The following is a 19,977-nucleotide window of genomic DNA, read 5'->3' on the forward strand; positions in this document are numbered from 1 at the left end:
CTTTTCCTGCTTTTAAAGGCTGCATTACACTAAAAATGTAATTTTCTGAGCTTAACAGACGGTTCTATTATCTGCCTTTATCCACATTACTGATGATTATATATCAAAAATCTCACTGCATAAATATTTTGTGAAAGCACCAATAGTAATTTCTACAATATTGTCAAAATATTGATATCGAGATATTTGGTCAAAAATATGATATTTGATTCTGCCCATATCACTCAGCCCTAGTCCCTGTAGCATTAAGCCTGGAGTTGGACTTTGCTCAGATTCAAGGCCCTAAAACCTCTGATATCAGTCGCTGGCAGGACAGAACACGTCACTGCTGTGGTGAAAACATCTGTGTATTAAAATTAAACACCGCCTACCTGACTATGTACTAAAATCATAAAACAATGCAAGACAAGAAACAAACAAACTGAAAGACACGTATATGGTATTTCCTTCCAACGCCTGACGCTCTTTATATCGGATGCTTCTAAGTGAACATTCATTTACTGCCTGCACTCAGGGACCAACACAACACTGGAGAAAGGTACGTGACAGACTTTGTTTTCCATGAAGTGTCTGAGCTTTTACAGAAAGTACGAAAACATACTGTGTTAGACAGCGTGGTCATCAGCTCTCTTTTTATTAGTGGATCATGTTGACATGTCTGACTCAACAAAAAAGCTTCCTGACTAATTGAAGCACTTTTTTCTGATCTTTAGTAGTCTGAATGATCAGAACAGGGATTTCCTCTGAACTTAAAGTGTGACCGTTATCTATCCAATGATGCCAACTTAACAGAAACAAATTTGCTCAGTTAGTTGAACTTCCTCACCATAATGAAAAAAATTATCTCAAACAACAAGAAAGACATACTTTTACTAAGGGGGGCAATTCCATAATTATTAATAACGTGAAAAAACATTTAAATTCAGGTCAGAGTTGATCATTTATGCATTTTCCTTCTATAAATACTGTAACCAAAGAAGTAAGAGCATTTTTATATTGACATGAGATGATATTACACTGTAAAAAACACTTGAAAAGGTCTCAGTTTCTAAGAGCTACAAACAGCTTAGAGTCTCCACTTAATTTGTGTATCATGATTTTTGGACTCATTGTACTTTATTTGTTTAGTTTGGCTCATGTCCCATCTGCTAACATGGAGATAAATGTTTTTATTACCTATATTGCAACCAACCACCAGGGATGATCAAGACACTTGGACTCCACTTTTCTGGAGCTGTCATGATGTCCATATTTATACACAGTGGACGAGCTGCACTTAAGCCAAGCTGTGTTTTGAGCTACATAACACCAGCATGCTATGTTAACAAGCTGATATTTATGTCATGAACAAGGTATTGGAAAAATTACAAACCTTAGCTCCTTCTTAGTTTTGTTTTATGGCTAGGCAAATAGTTTTCCTCTTCTGGTTCCAATTTTCATGCTAAGCTTTTTATATTTCTCTGAATCATGTCCTAATTTTTTGTTGTTTCATTCCTGTATTTTATTTGCAGTGATGTTTAGTTTCTTTGTATGAAATCCTTCTGAAGTCTTTCCCACGGTGATACTGAGATCAACATGTTCCGTCTAACACATCTCCAGGATGGCTTTACACAGCCTAAGGAGGTAGGGGCGTCATATGATGGTAAAAAGCTCATCATGTACCATGGCACCACCAGACTGAAAGCTTTATCCATCCTGAGCTTTGGTTTCCGCCGGTCTAAAGGTGGGATGCTGGGCCCAGGCATCTACCTCAGCAGAGATCTGGAGAAAGCCAGACGCTATCCCATTGATCACCCTGAGCATGACAAAGTCGTCATTAAGGTCTTGGTCAATGTGGGGAAAGTGATCGCCATCAATTATCAGGGCCACCCACGTCAGAACACCTGGAACGATCCCAGATTCGGTCAGGTGTACGACACTGCCTGGGTACCTCCCAATTGTGGAATGGTGAACAGCGGTTTGGAGGAGGATTGTGTCTGGGATCCCAATCGAATCAAAATCCTTTGTATAATCAAACCACGACCAGTCCAACCTGCCATCCAACCACAACTGTTCCAGGCTACGGCTGGGCAACATATCAAAATTATATCGCGATATGAGGTTAAATATCGTCTTAGAATTTGCATATCGTAATATCGTGATATGGCATAAGTGTTGTCTTTTCCTGGTTTTAAAGGCTGTATTACAGTAAAATTATGTAATTTTCTGAACTTACCAGAATGTTCTAGCTATTATTTGCCTTTACTCACCTAGTCATTATATCTAAATTACTGATGATTATTTATCAAGTGTCATTATGTCAATATTTTGTGAAAGCAGCACCAATAATCATCTCTACAATATTGTTGCAATCAAGGTATTTAGTCAAAAATGTTGTGATATTTGATTTTATCTACATCGCCCAGCCCTAATCCAGCCTACATAAACCATTCAGCCACAACCAGTCCAGCCTGCATACACCATTCAACCACAGCCAGGATATGGATGTGGTGCAAAGGGCTTCATGTGAGCTCTACAAGCTTTAACCAAACCAATTTATTTTGTATATTCATCAGGAATAACTCCAATACATCAACTCAAGCCCCTCAATAAACAAGCACTCTCACTCATTCTTCTCACTCTGGACAATCTCAGTCTTTTCAATGAAGCCTGCCTTGTTTCTAAAATCTTACATGGTCTTGCCCCTCCACCACTGAGCCAGTTTGATGCCAGAAAGGACAATATCAGAACTACAAGGTCCACATTTGGAGGGGACTGAGTTGTTCCTTATAGAAAGAGTATGTTTGGATGCTTAGCCTTCTCTGTCTGAGTATCACACTACTGGAACTCTACCCATAAGGACCTGTACAACCCTTTCTCTGTTCAAATAAACTCTAAAACACTGGCTCAAACAACACCAGAACTGCAGCCATCACTAAAACTACTGTTTCTGTAGCCTAAATATCACCATCAGACTCTATCATGGACATTGCTTTTACTCACTTTTTGTATCAGTGATCTTTTCTCTCCTTTATTGGTTAAGTTGTTGACCTGCACAGGGATTACAGATGAAAACTGGCCTCTTGGCTAACTCTGACACATTTACATTGCAGTGTGAACTAAAATGCCGATGTGTACTGTCCTTGCCAAATAAATCTTAAATAAAATTTTAAAATATAAACTGTATATATTTGTATAAAAAAGGAAATTACATTTGCATCGTTTTACTCTGTCATTGTAACCTGGAAAATAAATCGGTCATCTTAAATCTTGAATTGTTGTGAGATGAGTATATTTTTTCACCTGTGAAACATCTGCTGCCATCTGAGTACAATGAATGTAACAATAATTTTATTTGTGGTGTGTGAAGGATTTAAAACACATTAGAAAATACTTAAAAGTTATGTCAAATAGCAATATCATGCTGTTTTGGCTCAGCTGTTGAGTGTCTATGGGATCAGATAACATAATCATGATCTACAGGCCCGGTTTCAGCCGGATGTACTTAAGGGCCTTGTTAGAAATAATAGGGAGGCAGTGCTTTTACAAAGTAAAGTGCCATCTAAACCGAGCAATAAGGGAATTATGATGGGTGAAAGGTTTTTACACTGGACTTTAGTTTGGAAGATTTAGGTTTGATAACCATATAATGCTAAAAAAAAAAAAAAGCCAATATTGACTTTTGATATAAACACTACACATTGTTTATGTGTTCACATTTGACTACAAGGGAGCTTAGTTATAGTTAAATGTGGGGGTGCAATGTTAATGACAAGTAAGAGGAGTTTTGGAAGGAAAATTTACATTAATAATACCTTACCTTCTTTTATTTATTGAGTCCATGCATTGAATGTTGGTTTTTGCTTAAATTGAAATACTTGGAGTTAAAGGATATGGCTGCCTTTTTTCTATACTTTTCTTATTGTCAAGAAATCTCAACTGTTCCACACATCAGTTTCACAAAGTATCGACCGGTCCCTGGAGCATACTCTACAAATCTCCCCCAATCCTCCATGCAGCTATTGGATCTTCCAGGAACCACAACCAAAAAAAAAGATTATATTCAAGGCCCTAAAACCTCTGAAAACAGAACACGGCACTGCTGTGGTGACCACACCCATGTACTAAATTCAAACATGTCCTATTTGACTGTAAAGGAAAGTCATGAAACAATGCAAGACGAGAAATGAAACTGAAAGAGGATGGATTTACATATATGGAAATTCCTCCCAAAGTCTGACCCTCTTTATATTTGCCACCTATAAGCGAACATTCATTTACTGCCTGCACTCAGGGACCAACACAAGACTGGAGAGGTACGTGAAACACACTTTGTTTTTTCCATAAAGAGTCCTGAGTTTTTACATAAAGTACAAAAAAATACTGTGTTAGACAGCGTGGTACTCATCCCTCTTTTTCTTAGTGGATCATGTTGACACGTCTGACTCAACAAAAAAGCTTCCTGACTTATAAAAGCACCTTTTCTGGTCTTTGCCGGCCTGAATGATCAGAACAGAGATTTCTTCTGAACCTAAAGTGTGACTAACTGTTATATAAGTAATGTTGTCACCTTAACAAGAACAGATTTGCTCAGTTTGTTGATGTAGCAAGAAAACCTCTTCATCACAATGGGGAAAGTTACCTCAAACAACAAGAAAAAGAAGTCATCATAAAATTAATGTCTTGTTAAAACAAGTACATTCTTTGGTGCGCAGGTGGTCGAGTGGTTAGAGCGCGTGCCACATACGCAGCCGACCCTGGGTTCAAATCCCAGCCGGAGTTCCTTTGCTGCATATCACAGCCCTCTCTCTCTCATGTTTCCTGTGTGTCTACTGCTCAATAAAGGTGTATATGCCAAGAAGAATCTTAAAAAAAAAAAAAAGTACAAGTACATTCTTTATTATGAGGAAAATATTACACAAGACACAATTAGGGTGTTTGAAATGCAAAACTGTATCTGTGACTTGTAAAAATAGCATATACATAAATGTTTGAATGAATTGATACAATCTTACCTAAAATTCTGCTTTTACTAAGTAACATGGATGTGGCTGTTAGACACTCTGCATCTCTATGAGAGAAAAAACTGAGCCCATCTGATGCATATGTCATGATAGAAGCACCTAATAAAGAAACTTTAATCATTATTGTGATAAAAATATTTCTTAATGTGAAGATTTATTTAATTATATATATTTACTAAGGGTGACATTTTCATAATTATAAATTATGTGGAACTTTAAAAAAAAATTAAGTTCGGAGTTGATCATTCATACATTTTCATTCTATAAATACTGTATCCAGACAATTAAGAGTATGTTTATACTGACATGAGATGGTAATACACTGTATTAACCCACCTGAACGGAGTTCTTACAATCTATAAGAGCTACAAACAGTTTAGTCTCCACTTCATTTGTGTATCATGACTTCTGGACCCAGTAGACACAACACCCACATTTTATTCTGTATCTTGGATTAAAAACTGCTTAAAATGACAGAAACCATCTTTGAGAAAAAAAAGAAAAGTAACATACTTTGATTTTTAAATTTGGCCCATCTGCTAACATGGAGGGAAATGGGTTTATGACCTATACTGCAACCGACCACCAGGGAGCGATCAAAACCTTTTGGCTCCACTGTTATGGAGCTGTCATGATGTCCATATTTATATACAGTGAGCTGCACTTGAGCCCAGCTGTGCTTTGAGCTACATAACACCAGCATGCTATGCTCACAGTGACAATGTTAACAAGCTGATGTTTGGAAAAATTACAAACCTGACCTGATGGTGGCGCTAGAGGAAAAGGCAGATCACAAAAGTTTTTAGGATTCATCATCCGGGCACAATGAATATTGGTATGAAATTTTGTTTGTAGTTTAATAGTTGTCAAGATATTTCACTAAAACCCCAAAAAGTCACCTTGATGGTGGCGCTAGAAAAAAACACATTATGTTTGGTGCTAATTAGCAAATGTTGCCATGCAAATACACTAAACTACCCAGTAAACATCAGCATGCACATTGTTAGCATACAGACTTTAGCATTTAGCTCTCTCTTAGTCTTGTTTCATGGCTAGGTTAACAGATTTCCTTTTCTGGTTCCAGTTTTCATGTTAAGCTGTTTATAGTTCTCTGAATCATGTCCTGATTTTCTTTCTTTTCTGTATTACTTTAATTTGCAGTGATGTTTAGTTTATTTGTATGAAATCCTTCTGAAGTCTTTACACTTTTCTTCCCTTTTCCACAGTAATATTGAGACCAACATGTACCGTCAACAACAGTTCCAGTGGGCTGAGGATGACTTTGACCTCCCTGAGGGAGTAGGTCGACTGGACCTCTCGGCGCCAATTGATGGTAAAAAGTACATCATGTACCACGGCACCACCAGTACAAATGCTGCAGCCATCAAGCAGTCAGGTTTTCAGCAGTCTAAAGACGGGATGCTTGGCCCAGGCGTCTACCTCAGCAGAGATCTGAAGAAAGCTAGCCGCTATCCCATTGGTCACCCTGAGAATGACAGAGTCGTCGTTGTGGTGTTGGTCAGCGTGGGGAAAGTGATCGCCATCAATTATCAGGGCCACCCACTTCAGAAGACCTGGCATTACAGTGGATACGACACCGCCTGGGTACCTCCCAATTGTGGAATGGTGCAAAGCGGTTTGGAGGAGGATTGTGTCTGGGATCCCACTCGAATCAAACGCTTTTTTACAATCAAACCACGTCCAGTCCAACCTGGATATGGTGCACAGGGCTACATGTGAGCTCTACAAGCTGTTACCAAATCAATTTATTTTGTATGTTCAAATATATTTTTATATATTTGTATAAAAAGGAAGTGACATCTGTATTTTTTTACTCTGTCACTGTAACATGGAAAATAAATTGGTCTTAAATCTTAAATTGCTGTGTGATGGGTATATTTTTATTTTTGAGATATTCACCTTTGAAACATCTGCTGCCATCTGATTACAATGAAGCTGACAAGAATTTCATTTTCTGGTGTGATAAGGATTTAAAACACATATCAAACAGTAATATCAGTCTACCTTTGCTCAGCTGTTGAGTGTCTATGGGATCAAATAACATTATCATGATATATAGGCAGGCCTGCTTTCAGTCTGATATACATGAGGGGGTTGGTAGAAATAATAGGAGGGCAGTACTTTGAAAAATTGAAAAAATCTAAACCATGAAGTTATGATGGTTGAATGGTTTTTACACCAGACTTTAGTTTGGAAGATTGAGGATTGATACCCATATGATGCAACAACAAAAAAAGAAGCCAATATTGACTTTTGATATGAACACTGTATGGGCAACTAGTTAAAAGTGGGGGTGCAATATTAGTGACAAGTAAGAAGAGGAATGGCAGAACAATTAAACACCTTACAGTGTCATTTATTTATTGAATTCATCCATTGAATGTTGGTTTTTGCTTAAAATGAACTAGTTGTTTGCCATAAACTGTGAGTTAAAGGATATGGCTGCCATCTTTCTATATTTTTGTTATTGTCAAGAAATCTCAACTATTCCACACATCAGTTTCACACAGCATTGACTGGTTCCTGGTAGGGCCAGGCAATAAATCGATATTATATTGATATTGTGATATTTTATAGATATAATCTTAGATTGTGAATATCGTAATAAGCATAATAAGGTTGTCTTTTCCTGCTTTTAAAGGCTGCATTACACTAAAAATGTAATTTTCTGAGCTTAACAGACGGTTCTATTATCTGCCTTTATCCACATTACTGATGATTATATATCAAAAATCTCACTGCATAAATATTTTGTGAAAGCACCAATAGTAATTTCTACAATATTGTCAAAATATTGATATCGAGATATTTGGTCAAAAATATGATATTTGATTCTGCCCATATCACTCAGCCCTAGTCCCTGGAGTATTAAGCCTGGAGTTGGACTTAGCTCAGATTCAAGGCCCTAAAACCTCTGATATCAGTCGCTGGCAGGACAGAACACGTCACTGCTGTGGTGAAAACATCTGTGTATTAAAATTAAACACAGCCTACCTGACTATGTACTAAAATCATAAAAAGTATCGACCGGTCCCTGGAGCATACTCTACAAATCTCCCCCAATCCTCCATGCATCTATTGGATCTTCCAGGAACCACAACCATCAAGTTAAAAATCAGTGATTTTCTGTATCTTTCTTATTGTCAACTAATCTTATGTTTTAGATCCAAACCAACAATTAACCAAACTACTAACAATTTTTACTCCATTGTCATCCAAAAACTGTTAAAGACACATCAGTGAGCCATGGCTGCACTGGGTGACATGTTCCTTCATTATGAACAGTTTGGTCACATTAGTTTGTTAAGAAACAGCGCCAAAGAGTAATAACAGTGATCATGTTTTCAGTCTATGGAGTAGTTCTGTTTAAAGCTTCATTAGCTATTTGTGCTGCATATGACAACTTGTAGACTTTGTACTACATTGTAAATTTCCCAATAAACTTCAGTACAAAGTCAAGAGATTGTGATATATAGCAGAGATAGAACTGAGGGGCTGCATCAATATTAATTTAATAATAAGATAGTCCAATACAGCCCCAGAATATAAATATAGACCTGGAAATCTGTTCAATGTCCAGATTTAGACTCATCTGAGGAGATCAGGTTTCATCTTTTGAATCACTTTTTTGAGTGAATGATTTTTTTTGTAAAGGACTTTATTTCAATCAGGAGAGACCAGGAAATGAAGTAAAAAGAGTTATGTCCAGACACTAGTAGTGGTGGCTGAATATTTCAATCAGTCAATATTTATAAAGCACCAAATCACATCAAACTTAATCTCAAGGCACTTTACACATAGAGCAGGTCTAGACTGTACTCTTTAAATCAAAAGACCCATACATTACCCCATGAGCAGCACTTGGCGACAGCAGCAAGGAAAAAGTCTCCTTTAACAGGAAAAACCTCAGGTAGAACCGGGTGGGCGGCCATCTTCCTCGACCAGTTGGGTTGACGCGACAATTGACTTCAATCTGACTTCTGCTGAGACTGATCGGGCTGATGAGGTTGATGAAGTGATGCACTGATGAATCTGGAGACTGGGTGGTGATGGGGAGGTGATGAGTAACACAAAACAGCATCAAGAAAGCACTAAAGCAGAGAGGGAGAAAAAAATTAAAAAGCCAGCTGCATTATGATAGGCTGAAAAAGAAGGTGTGTCACCGTGCTATTGGTTAGATGTGACCAGGTGAGGTGAACAGCTGACATCTCAATTGATGCCCCAGAAATGACAGCAAGGAAATTATGAGCATTGAGAGAGAACAGTATGAGGCTCAGAATGACAAGAAATAAAACTACAGATGTGAGCATGCAAAAAGATGTTATTCCTGTCTGAACTTTCGCTAAACTTCATGACAGTGTTTTTGACCTCTGACCTGCAACCAACACTAATGTGACATAAATTGTCCTTTACTTTTCCTCATCCTCCCTCTGGACCTGCTCCTCCTCCTCCTCCTCCTTCCCCTCCTTGTCTTTATTACCAAATAAAGTTTACAAGCTGTTCATGTCCTGGAAATCAGCTGCCTCAGCAGAATCAAAACTTAAACAAATATGTCCATGAATATAAAAAAACAGGGGATGAAGGGAGTAACAGGGATGTTACCTAGGGAAAGAAAGAAACAAGACAAACAGAGAAGGATTACCACAAAATACATAATACATAAATGAGCAACCCAATTAGAATGATTATCCAGTTATTTAAAATAGGGATAGTAATGAAAACAATTAAAGAAATTCACCCTCCCGCAGGAGTACAAGGGAGTAAACACCACCAATTATCACAACAACACAACAACAGTTACTTGCAACTAGTTTTACAACACCACACAGCTCAAGGCTGAATGGGCTGCTGGCACCGTCAGCTCGATACTCGGCCCTTTTAACTGCCAACCTTAATCAGCAAGTGGGTGCCGATGCGTTCAGCCAAACACACATCTACTCCACACGTACAAAATATGATGCGAATGTGATTGTGGTGTGCGTGCTTTCAGTTGTCAAACCTGTTCCTTCTTGACAGTGATGGGTTTAATTAAATGTTTACCACTGTTTATTTTTTTCTTGGAGGAAATACTTAACCGGGGAAGCCTGGAAAGTCCCTCGAGTCAGATTCTGATCAGATTCAAGACTATTAAAAACCTCAGATGTCAGCTGTTGGTATGATAGATCACTGCTGCGATTAAAACACCTGCATGCTAAATATAAACATCATACCTCACTGTATACCACAGTCATGAAACAATGCAAGACAAGATACCTATATGGCATTTCCTCCTAAAACCTGATGCTTGTTGTGTCGGCCACTTCTAAGTGAACATTCATTTACAATCTACCGGCACTCAGAGACCAACACAACACTGCAGAGAGGTACGTGAAACTCACATTTTTCTCACTAAAGTGTTTTTACTGTTCTTTTTAGTAGTAGATTATATTGACAAATCTGACTCAACTAAAAAGCTTTCTGACTGATGAAAATACTTTTTTCTGGTATTTGCCGACCTGAATGATCAGAACAGAGATTTCTGACAATCAAAAGCTCTCCTACAAATGTGCTTTCAGTGGAAGTGATGGAGGACAAAATCCACAGTGTGTCCACCCAGTCATTTAAAAGTAGATGATCAGCTTCTATTGAGCTTCAGCGGTCTGAATTAGTCATATCAAGTGATATCTGACACATTTACAGTGTTTTTAGAATCAGATTCCCTCTTAGTGTTTCCCTGTTGAGCTGTGATGGAAGTATAGTAACACAAAGACTTTGCTACTAAAAACACTGTAACGTTGAAAGATGTCTTCTTGACATGTGGAAACATATACAGTCTGTTATCTATCCCCTCACCCTCCCACTCCCACACATCCTCTCGTCCAGGGTCACACAAATCACAGCAAGAGAAACAATGAATAGATGTATCAGCTAAACTAAACTAATAATGTTTGCCATGTTTACCGGCTTACTGTGGTTTACTATAGCAAGCCACACATTAGCAGTAAACACGAAGTATAGCTGAGGCTGATGAGAATATCAGTTTTGTTGGTATTTGGTCATAAACCAAAGTATTGAACAATGTGAAATTTTGACCTGATGATGGTGCTGGAAAATAAGTTCAATTTATTAGGATTCATCGCCTGGGCACCATTCAATAGTTGTTGAGATATTTCACTAAAAACCAAAAATGTTAACCTCATGGTGGCGCTAGAGGAAAAATACTTAATGCAAATAAACAGATGTTACCGTGTGAAGATACTAAACTACCTGTTAAACGTCAGCATGTTGGTACTGACGTTGAGAGCATGTTAGCATGCAGAGGTTAGCATTTAGCTGCCTCTCAGTTTTGTTCCCCAAGAAGAACTGAATCTCAAAAATCTAAATATTAGCATAGTGTAGTAGCATGTCTCTGAATCATGTGTGTCGTCTTTCGTGTCTGTATTAGTTTTATTTGCAGTGATGTTTTGTTTCTGTGCATGTAATCCTTTTAAGTCTTTAAACTTATAAATCTCTTTCCCACAGTGGTCCTGAGACCACCATGTACTAGCAATCGCAGTTCCAGTGTGCTGAGGAACCCTTTACTCTGCCCATGGAAGTAGGCCGACTGGGCCTCTCAGAGCAAGTTGAAGGTAAAAATTGCGTCATGTACCACGGCACCAACAGTGCAAATGCTGCATCCATCCTGGCCTCAGGTTTTCGCCGGTCTTCAGTCGGGATGCTTGGCCCAGGCGTCTACCTCAGCAGAGATCTGAAGAAAGCGCGCTACTATCCCAATGGTCACCCTGACAATGATAAAGTTGTTATCAAGGTCTTGGTTGACGTGGGGAGAGTGATTACCATCGATAATATGGACCACCCACGTCGGAAGACCTGGCAGGACCCCAAATACGGCCCGGTGTTCGACACTGCCTGGATACCTCCAGGGTGTGGATTGGTGAGGGAGGTGGATTGTGTCTGGGATCCCAATCGAATCACAATCCTTCATATAATCGAACCATAACCAGCTCCACCTGGATATACCAACCAACCACAACCTGGACATGGATACGGTCCACAGGGCTACATGGTAGCTCTACGATCTGCTACCAAAGCAATTTATTTGGGCATGTTCAAATATATTTTTATATATTTTTGTAAACAGGAATTGACATTTGTATTTATTGTCACTGTAACATGAAAAATAAATTGGTCATCTTAAATCTTAAATTGCTGTGTGATGGGTATATTTTTATTGTGAGATATTCACCTTTGAAACATCTGCTGCCATCAGAATACAATGAAGCTGACAAGAATTTAATTTGTGGTGTGTGGAGGATTTAAAACACATGTCAAAAAGCAATATCAGGGTATCTTGGCTCAATTGTTGAGTGTCTATGGGATCAAATAACATAATCATGATCTACAGGCAGGCCTGGTTGTAGCTCAATATACTTGAGGGGGTTGGTAGATATAATAGGGGGGCGGTGCTTTGAGAAATCTGTGTCATCTAAATCATGCAATAAACTGAAGGAAGTTCATGACCCTCCTTATCTTTATAACCTGGATCAAATAAAGTTTACAAACTGCTTCATGTCATGGAAATGAAAAGCATGACGGAAATATGATTCCATTGTGTGCGCTCTCAGTTGTCAAACCTGTTTCTTCCTGATATTGATGTCTTCAATTTAATGTTTCCCACTCTTATGAAGCTCATCTGGGCGAAATTATTATTATTATTTTATTTTTCTTGCAGGAAAAACATAACCGAGAAAGCCTGGAATGTCCCTGGCGTCGGACTTTGCTCAAATTCAAGGCCCTAAATCCTCCGATGTCAGTTGCTGGCAGGACAGAACATGTCACTGCTGTTGTGAAAACACCCGTGTATTAAAATTAAACACTTCCTCTTTATTACACAAAATGTCATAAGACAGCGCAAGATGAGAAACGAAACTGAGAGAAGATGGATGCACATATATGGCATTTCCTCCAAAAGCCTGAGTTTTTTTTTGTTTTTTTTTAAAATCTTGGACACGTCTAAAAACCATTCATTTACAACCTGCCTGCACTCAGGGACCAACACAACACTGGAGAGAGGTACGTGAAATACACTTTGTTATTTTCACTAAAGAGTTTTTACCGTTCTTATTAGATCATGTTTCAGTGAATCATGTTGACACGTCTGACTCAACTAAAAAGCTTCCTGACCGATGAAAGCACTTTTTTCTGATCTTTGCCGGCCTGAATGATCAGAACAGAGATTTCCTCTGAATTAAAAGTGTGACTACACTACACTCAGTTTGTTGAACTTCCTCATAATAACGGAAAAATTATCTCAAACAACAAGAAAGACATACTTTTACTAAGGTTGGCAATTCCATTATTATAAATAATGTGAAGAAAAAAAATTGAATTCAAGTCAGAGTTGATCATTCATGTATTCACAGTTACAGGAGAATTTTTATATTGACATGAGATAGTATTACACTGTAAAAAACAAAACAAAAAAAAACTGATGCTTAACATGGACATGACATGGTTAATCACTGTCAGCTTGGGTGTTGTCATGATAATGCAGATATGCAAGTTCAGTCTTAAGTGGAACTAGTACGGAGCTGCAGGTGCGTAGAAACCGCTTAACAGGAAGCCCAATCGCAGCAGCAAACTCCTTTACAGGAAGCAACTCCAGACACATAGCGATAGACAAAAAGATGGTATGATAAGAATAATAAACCTTTACACAGAAAACCCTCAAAAATATATGACGTTCCCATTGCTGATTGGCTGACACCAAAAAGAATCATAGCAATAAGAACGAACCAATGAATTTGCAAAGTCAGCACAACACCCAAACTGCAGTTGAATATAAGGGATCGTAAATACACATTATGGGCTTTTTTATGGAACTCCCGAACGAAGTAGATTAAGTCTGCAGCTGTGCATTCAGTTCTTTGCCTTGTCAATAAACCCTTTGATCTTTAAACATCGAGAGTATTTTATGATTATGATTTAAATTTGTTTACTGGACTCATGATTTTCTCTCTCACCATTGATTAAGGAAATCTCCATAACACTTTTTTCAAATTTGAACACGACAATTCCAGTTTTCATGCTAAGCTATAAGTTTACTATATTTCACTGAATCAGGTGTCTTCTTTCATTTTTTCTATGATTTTTAAAAAAATGTTTTATTTGCAGTGATGTTTAGTTTATTGTTTGAAATCCTTCTGAAGTCTTTACACTTTTCTTCTCTTTCCCACAGTAATATTGAGACCAACATGCCCCGTAAAAAAAAGTTCCAGTGCGCTGAGAATTACTTTGACCTGCCTGAGGGGGTAAGTCAACTGGGCTTCTCAGGAGATGATGCGCCAGATGATGGTAAAAAGTGCGTCATGTACCACGGCACCTCCAGTGCAAATGCTGCAGCCATCCTGAGATATGGTTTTCGCTGGTCTAGAGACGGGATGCTTGGCCCAGGCGTCTACCTCAGCAGAGATGTGAAGAAAGCTAGCTACTATCCCAATCGTCACCCTGAGTATGACAAAGTCGTTATTAAGGTCTTGGTTGATGTGGGGAGAGTGATCACCATCACTTATATGGACCACCCATGTCGGAAGACCTGGCACCACCGCAGGTTCGGCCGAGTGTTCGACACCGCCTGGATACCTCCCGGGTGTGGATTGGTGAGGGAGGTGGTTTGTGTCTGGGATCCCAATAGAATCACAATCCTTGGTATACTCAAACCACGTCCAGTCCCACCTGGATATATCATCCCACCACAACGCGTCCCAACTGGACACAGACATGGATATGGAAATGGATACGGATATGGTCATGGATATGGATATGGTCATGGATATGGTCATGGTCATGGTCATGGTCATGGATATGGATATGGTCATGGATATGGTCATGGTCATGGTCATGGTCAGGGATATGGATATGGATATGGATATGGATGTGGTCCACAAGGCTACATGTGAGCTCTACAAGCTATTACCAAACCAATTTATTTTGCATGTTCAAATATGTTTTTATAAACAGGAAATTACATTTGGATTTTTGTACTCATGGCATTGTAACCTGGAAAATAAATTGGTACTCTTAAATCTTAAATTGGTGTGTTATGGGTTTTCTCACCTTTGAAACATCTGCTGCTATCTGAATACAGAGAAGGTGACAAGAATTTGATTTGTGGTGTGTGGGTCCTTTAAAACACCTTTGGGAATACTTAAAAGTTATGTCAAATAGCGATATCAGGCTATCTTGACTCAATTGTTGAGTGTCTATGGGATCAATCAGTATCTATAGGCAGGCCCAGTTTTAGCCCGGTATACTTGAGAGGGTTGATAGAAATAATAGGGGGGCAGTGCTTTTACAATGGTGCAATCTAAACCATGTAATAAACTGGAGTCATTATGATTGTTGAATGTTTTTTACATTGGACTACAGTTTGCAAGATTGAGGTTTGATACGATGCTAAAAAAAAAAGCCATATGAACACTACACAATGTTTATATCTTCACTTTTGACTGCATGGTCACCTAATTATAGTTAAAAGTGGGGGTGCGATATTAGTGACAAGTAAGACAAGGTATGGCAAGAACATTTACATTATTAATACTTTGCAGTGTCATTTCCTGTAGTATAGAGTCTGTTAGTTTATATTTCACCATATTTTAAGATATTCATTTGTTGTGTCCTGTACTTTCAGCAGTGAGTGACAGATAAAATGTTGTCTCAAAGTGTAGCTACATAATGCATATATTTCATAGTTTGTGAAGATGAATTACAAGGCTACATGTATTCCAAATCAACCGAGTAGTTTTGTTGCCTAAACCTAATCAAACTGTGGCTAAAAGCTGAAAAAAATAATCAAATAATAAATCAAAGTCTAATGTTTTTTTTAGTGTCATGTGGGTTATAATTCAAAGTCCAGTGAATTAACCATTCAACCACCAAAGCATTCTCACTATTTGGATTTGAGTACATATCAGTGCACACAGATTGTGAATCTGAGGGCACAGTTCAGAAATCCGAGACTTTGGTTCTACCATAGAAGGTAGCCCCTAATGCCCCAAATGTACAGCCGGCCTAGTCCATAGTTATGCATGAAACTAAAGGAGGACGGGGTACTTTTTTACAAACTTTTGTCTAAGGGGAGGCCCACAGTCTCAGACATTGAAAACCCCTGTTCTTTAATGAGAATATTACTTATTGGAGGGAAAAATCCCTGACTAGGAAGTGGTTGATGAACAGATGCTCCTTAAGTTTTAGTTTAAGTTTGACCCAATGTGCAGAACAAATGTGGGTTTATTGTCACAGAATAATTGAGATTTTGCAAAGTCCTTTTTACTAGAGTCCCGATTCTGATGCCGAGGTCCGGTGTCATTGGAGTGGGCAGTCAGGTAAGTGAATCCTTCGAGTTTCTACTAAAACAGAGTCGGTGACCATAGGTGAGTCCAAGGTAGACAAGTCTAAAGGAGCTGGATTAAACAAAGTGAGTCAGATGATTCGGTCAGGTAACCTGAAGTAGAGACAGACGAGTGTTTATACAGGAAGCAATCACACATGAAGGTTTGGCCGAGCACTGTCACCACTAAGGGAAACGGACCATCTGGCAACAAGTGGATGACTGAACCTGTCTGATATGTAGCAGTAGAGTAGATGGCTTGATGACTTCCACTTCTGACATATAAGGAGCTGATTTTCATAGAATAATGAGTGTGTGTGACATGAAAGGGAGAACAATAGAAGGAATACAAGCTTTATTTAAATAAGGCTTAATGCAAATATTTGAGTTGTTTCTATATTATTATGCATTTGCTCAAATGTCTTGCAAACCTGGACTGTTAATGACTTCCCGAAAAAGATACACAGCTAGTACCTATGTATTTTGTACAGATAAGAGTTCAATAATTGCATTGGCAGGCTGATATTTTGTGACAGAGAACATATTTTTTCTCAATATAAGGCAATTTTTTAATTGTACATTTTTGGATATTCAGTGAGAATCAGTGGGTGATGATGACTTTTTCTTTTTTCCCCCCTCTACCTCACAGGGTTGAATTGAACTAGTTATTTGCCATACAATGTGAGTTAAAGGATATGGCTTTTTCTTATTGTCAAGAAATTTCAGTTTCACACAGCATTGACTGGTCCCTGGAGTATACACTACAAATCTCCCCTAATCCTCCATGCAACTATTTTATCTTCCAGGAACCCCAACCATAAAGTTAAGTCTGGTGATCTTATGTTTTTTAATTCTACTTCTAAAACCTGTTTCTTCTTGGCAGTGGTGTCTTTAATTAAATGTTTTCAACTGTTATGCAGCTCACCTGTCACTGTATATGAACTTTTTTTTTCTTGCAGGAAAAACATAATCAAGGAATCCTCGAAAGTCCCTGGAGTTGGAGTCAGATTCAAGGCCTTAAAACCTCTGCCAGTCCCTGGCAAGACAGAACACGTCACTGCTGTATCACACTGAATGTCAACAAAAGTCATGAATCAATGCAAGACGAGAAACAAAACTGAAAGAGGACGGATGTACATGTATGGCATTTCCTCTCAAAGCCCGTGGCTCTTTATATCCGCCACTTTCTTTGCTACTCTTGTTTTTCTTCTTCTGCACTCAGACTGACTGACACAAGACTGGAGAGAGGTACGTGAGACACACTTTGTTTTTTACATAAAAAGTCTGAGTTTTTACACAGAAAAGTACAGTACAGAAAAACACTGTGTTAGACAGAGTGGTCTTCAGCTCTCTTTTTGTTAGTGGATCATGTTGACAAGTCTGACTCAAGTAAAAAGCTTCCTGACTAATGAAAGCATTTTTCAAGCACATTCCAGTCTGAATGATCAGAACAGAGTGTGGCTACACTGTTATATATGTAATGATGCCACTTTAACAGAAACATTTGCTCAGCTAAAATATTTTGTTAGAGTATCGTGGAGGAAACCCTCAGCTGTTGGCCAGTTGAAACTTCAGGACTTTTACTTCTCTATTTCATGGTTTTGTCTATTTTTGGTTTGACTGTTTTATGTTGTGTTATAATCGTGATTGCCTTTAAGTTTTGTCATTGCTGCTTTCCCATTTTCTGTGTCAGAGGTAAATTTTGCTATTTCTATACTTTACTTTACATTTCATGGAAAGCACATTGTAATGCTGTCTTTAAAAAAATGTTTTATTATTGTACGTAAACTGAGGCTGGTCAATGGAGCTACCTGAGAAACACATTCTTATATATACTCTCCCAGTCTCTGCCCACTGTTATTACACTGCCTACCTTCAGGTGTGACATCATGAGTGTTTCAATGTCCTGGCACTGCTCCAACATATTAGTCATTTGTGTTACTGATATTTCTGGTTCTGATTTATAGTAATAATAAAAATAGACTGGCACACATGGCCTTTATTAATTTTCAGCTTTCATATTAAACCTGAACAATCATTAATCATGCTTACTTCTCTCATATTTCTACTACTGTTCACCTTGTACAGTTTCAGTTCTTCTTGCTGCACTTCCTTTGCACTTATTAATAAGGTGATGACTGCAGTGTTCAGTTACTCAATACAGCCTTGCTTACACAATATCATAATGCAGCTAGCCAACTCCTTCAGTGGAAATCCCCCAAATTTCCAACACCTCCTGACCTGATAACCCTGATGAAGGCCACAAGTCGAAACGTATTGGTCTGATAATAAAGTTATTCTTACTACAAGTATTGCGGGAGCTTCTTTGAATAATGAATCTCTTTCCCACAGTGATACTGAGACCATGTACCAGCAAACACAGTTCCAGTGGGCTGAGGATGACTTTACTCTGCCTGAGGGGGTAGGTCGACTAGGCCTCTCAGCACCAGATGTTGATAAGGAGTATGTCATGTACCATGGCACCACCAGGGAGAATGCTGTAGCCATCCTGCGCTCAGGTTTTCGCCGGTCTGCAGACGGGATGCTTGGCCCAGGCGTCTACCTCAGCAGAGATCTCAATAAAGCTAGCCGCTATCCCATCAATCACCCTGATTATGACAAAGTCGTCATTGTGGTGTCAGTCAACGTGGGGAAAGTAATCGCCATCAATAAGCAGGACCACCCACTTCTGAAGACCTGGCATTCCTTTGAATACGATACCGCCTGGGTACCTCCCAATTGTGGAATGGTGCCAAGCGGTTTGGAAGAGGATTGTGTCTGGGATCCCAATCAAATCACAATCCTTCGTATCATCCAACCACAACCAACCCAACCTGGATATGGATATACCATGCAACTGCAACCAGTTCCACCTGGATATGGATATAACATGCAACCACAACCATTTCAACCTGGATATGGATATAACATGCAACCACAACCATTTCAACCTGGATATGGATATAACATGCAACCACAACCATTTCAACCTGGATATGGATATAACATGCAACCACAACCATTTCAACCTGGATATGGATATAACATGCAACCACAACCATTTCAACCTGGATATGGATATAACATGCAACCACAACCACCGCAACCTGGATATGGATATACCATGCAACAGCAACTATTTCCACCTGGATATCGATACGGTCCACAGGGCTACATGTGAGCTCTACAAGCTGTTACCAAACCAATTTATTTTGCATATTCAAATATATATTTATATATTTGTATAAAAAAGGAAATTTCATTTGCATTTTGTTACTTTCTCAGTTAAAGTTAAAGTACCTAGACTCACAGATGGCCGGGAAATAACTGTAAAATCCCCAAACATGTGAAAGAAAGGAGGGCCAAGGGAAAACTGGGCTCCATATTAGGGGAAGCTCGGACAGGTTTATAAGGAGAAAATTAATTGAGTACAATTCAGTGTCTCCATTTGCTTGTATCACATTTTTGATCCAAAATAAATGTATTATCACTTTGAACTCTGCCTGAGTCAGTGTCTCAAAGTTTCAACTGGCCAAGCTGGAGGATTTTTTTCTGCTGCACTACATAAAGGGCCAGTAAAAGATA

At 38.6% G+C, this 19,977-nt stretch overlaps 1 protein-coding gene across 1 annotated transcript; it reads left to right on the top strand.

Annotated features, from left to right (window-relative positions):
* The first annotated feature begins 485 nt into the window (after nt 1–485).
* On the top strand, nt 486–19,573 carry LOC133999255 (uncharacterized). The gene is made up of 6 exons (XM_062438443.1): nt 486–538; nt 6,230–6,739; nt 9,203–9,212; nt 11,551–11,999; nt 14,242–14,958; nt 18,745–19,573. The coding sequence occupies exons 2-6, from the start codon at nt 6,246–6,248 to the stop codon at nt 19,571–19,573; spliced, it is 2,499 nt and encodes an 832-aa protein (XP_062294427.1). The 5' UTR covers nt 486–538; nt 6,230–6,245.
* Nucleotides 19,574–19,977: the final 404 nt, after the last annotated feature.

The sequence above is a fragment of the Scomber scombrus genome, chromosome 18, assembly GCF_963691925.1.
Source record: "Scomber scombrus chromosome 18, fScoSco1.1, whole genome shotgun sequence".
In the NCBI taxonomy this organism is placed as follows: domain Eukaryota; kingdom Metazoa; phylum Chordata; class Actinopteri; order Scombriformes; family Scombridae; genus Scomber; species Scomber scombrus.

Excerpts from the sequence above, each read along its gene's own strand:
- LOC133999255 (XM_062438443.1), top strand. The coding sequence starts at position 6,246 with ATGTACCGTCAACAACAGTTCCAGTGGGCTGAGGATGACTTTGACCTC. Across the intron at positions 12,000-14,241 it reads ATCCTTCATATAATCGAACC|TAATATTGAGACCAACATGC; the intron begins ATAACCAGCTCC and ends TCTTTCCCACAG. Across the intron at positions 14,959-18,744 it reads TGTGGTCCACAAGGCTACAT|TGATACTGAGACCATGTACC; the intron begins GTGAGCTCTACA and ends TCTTTCCCACAG.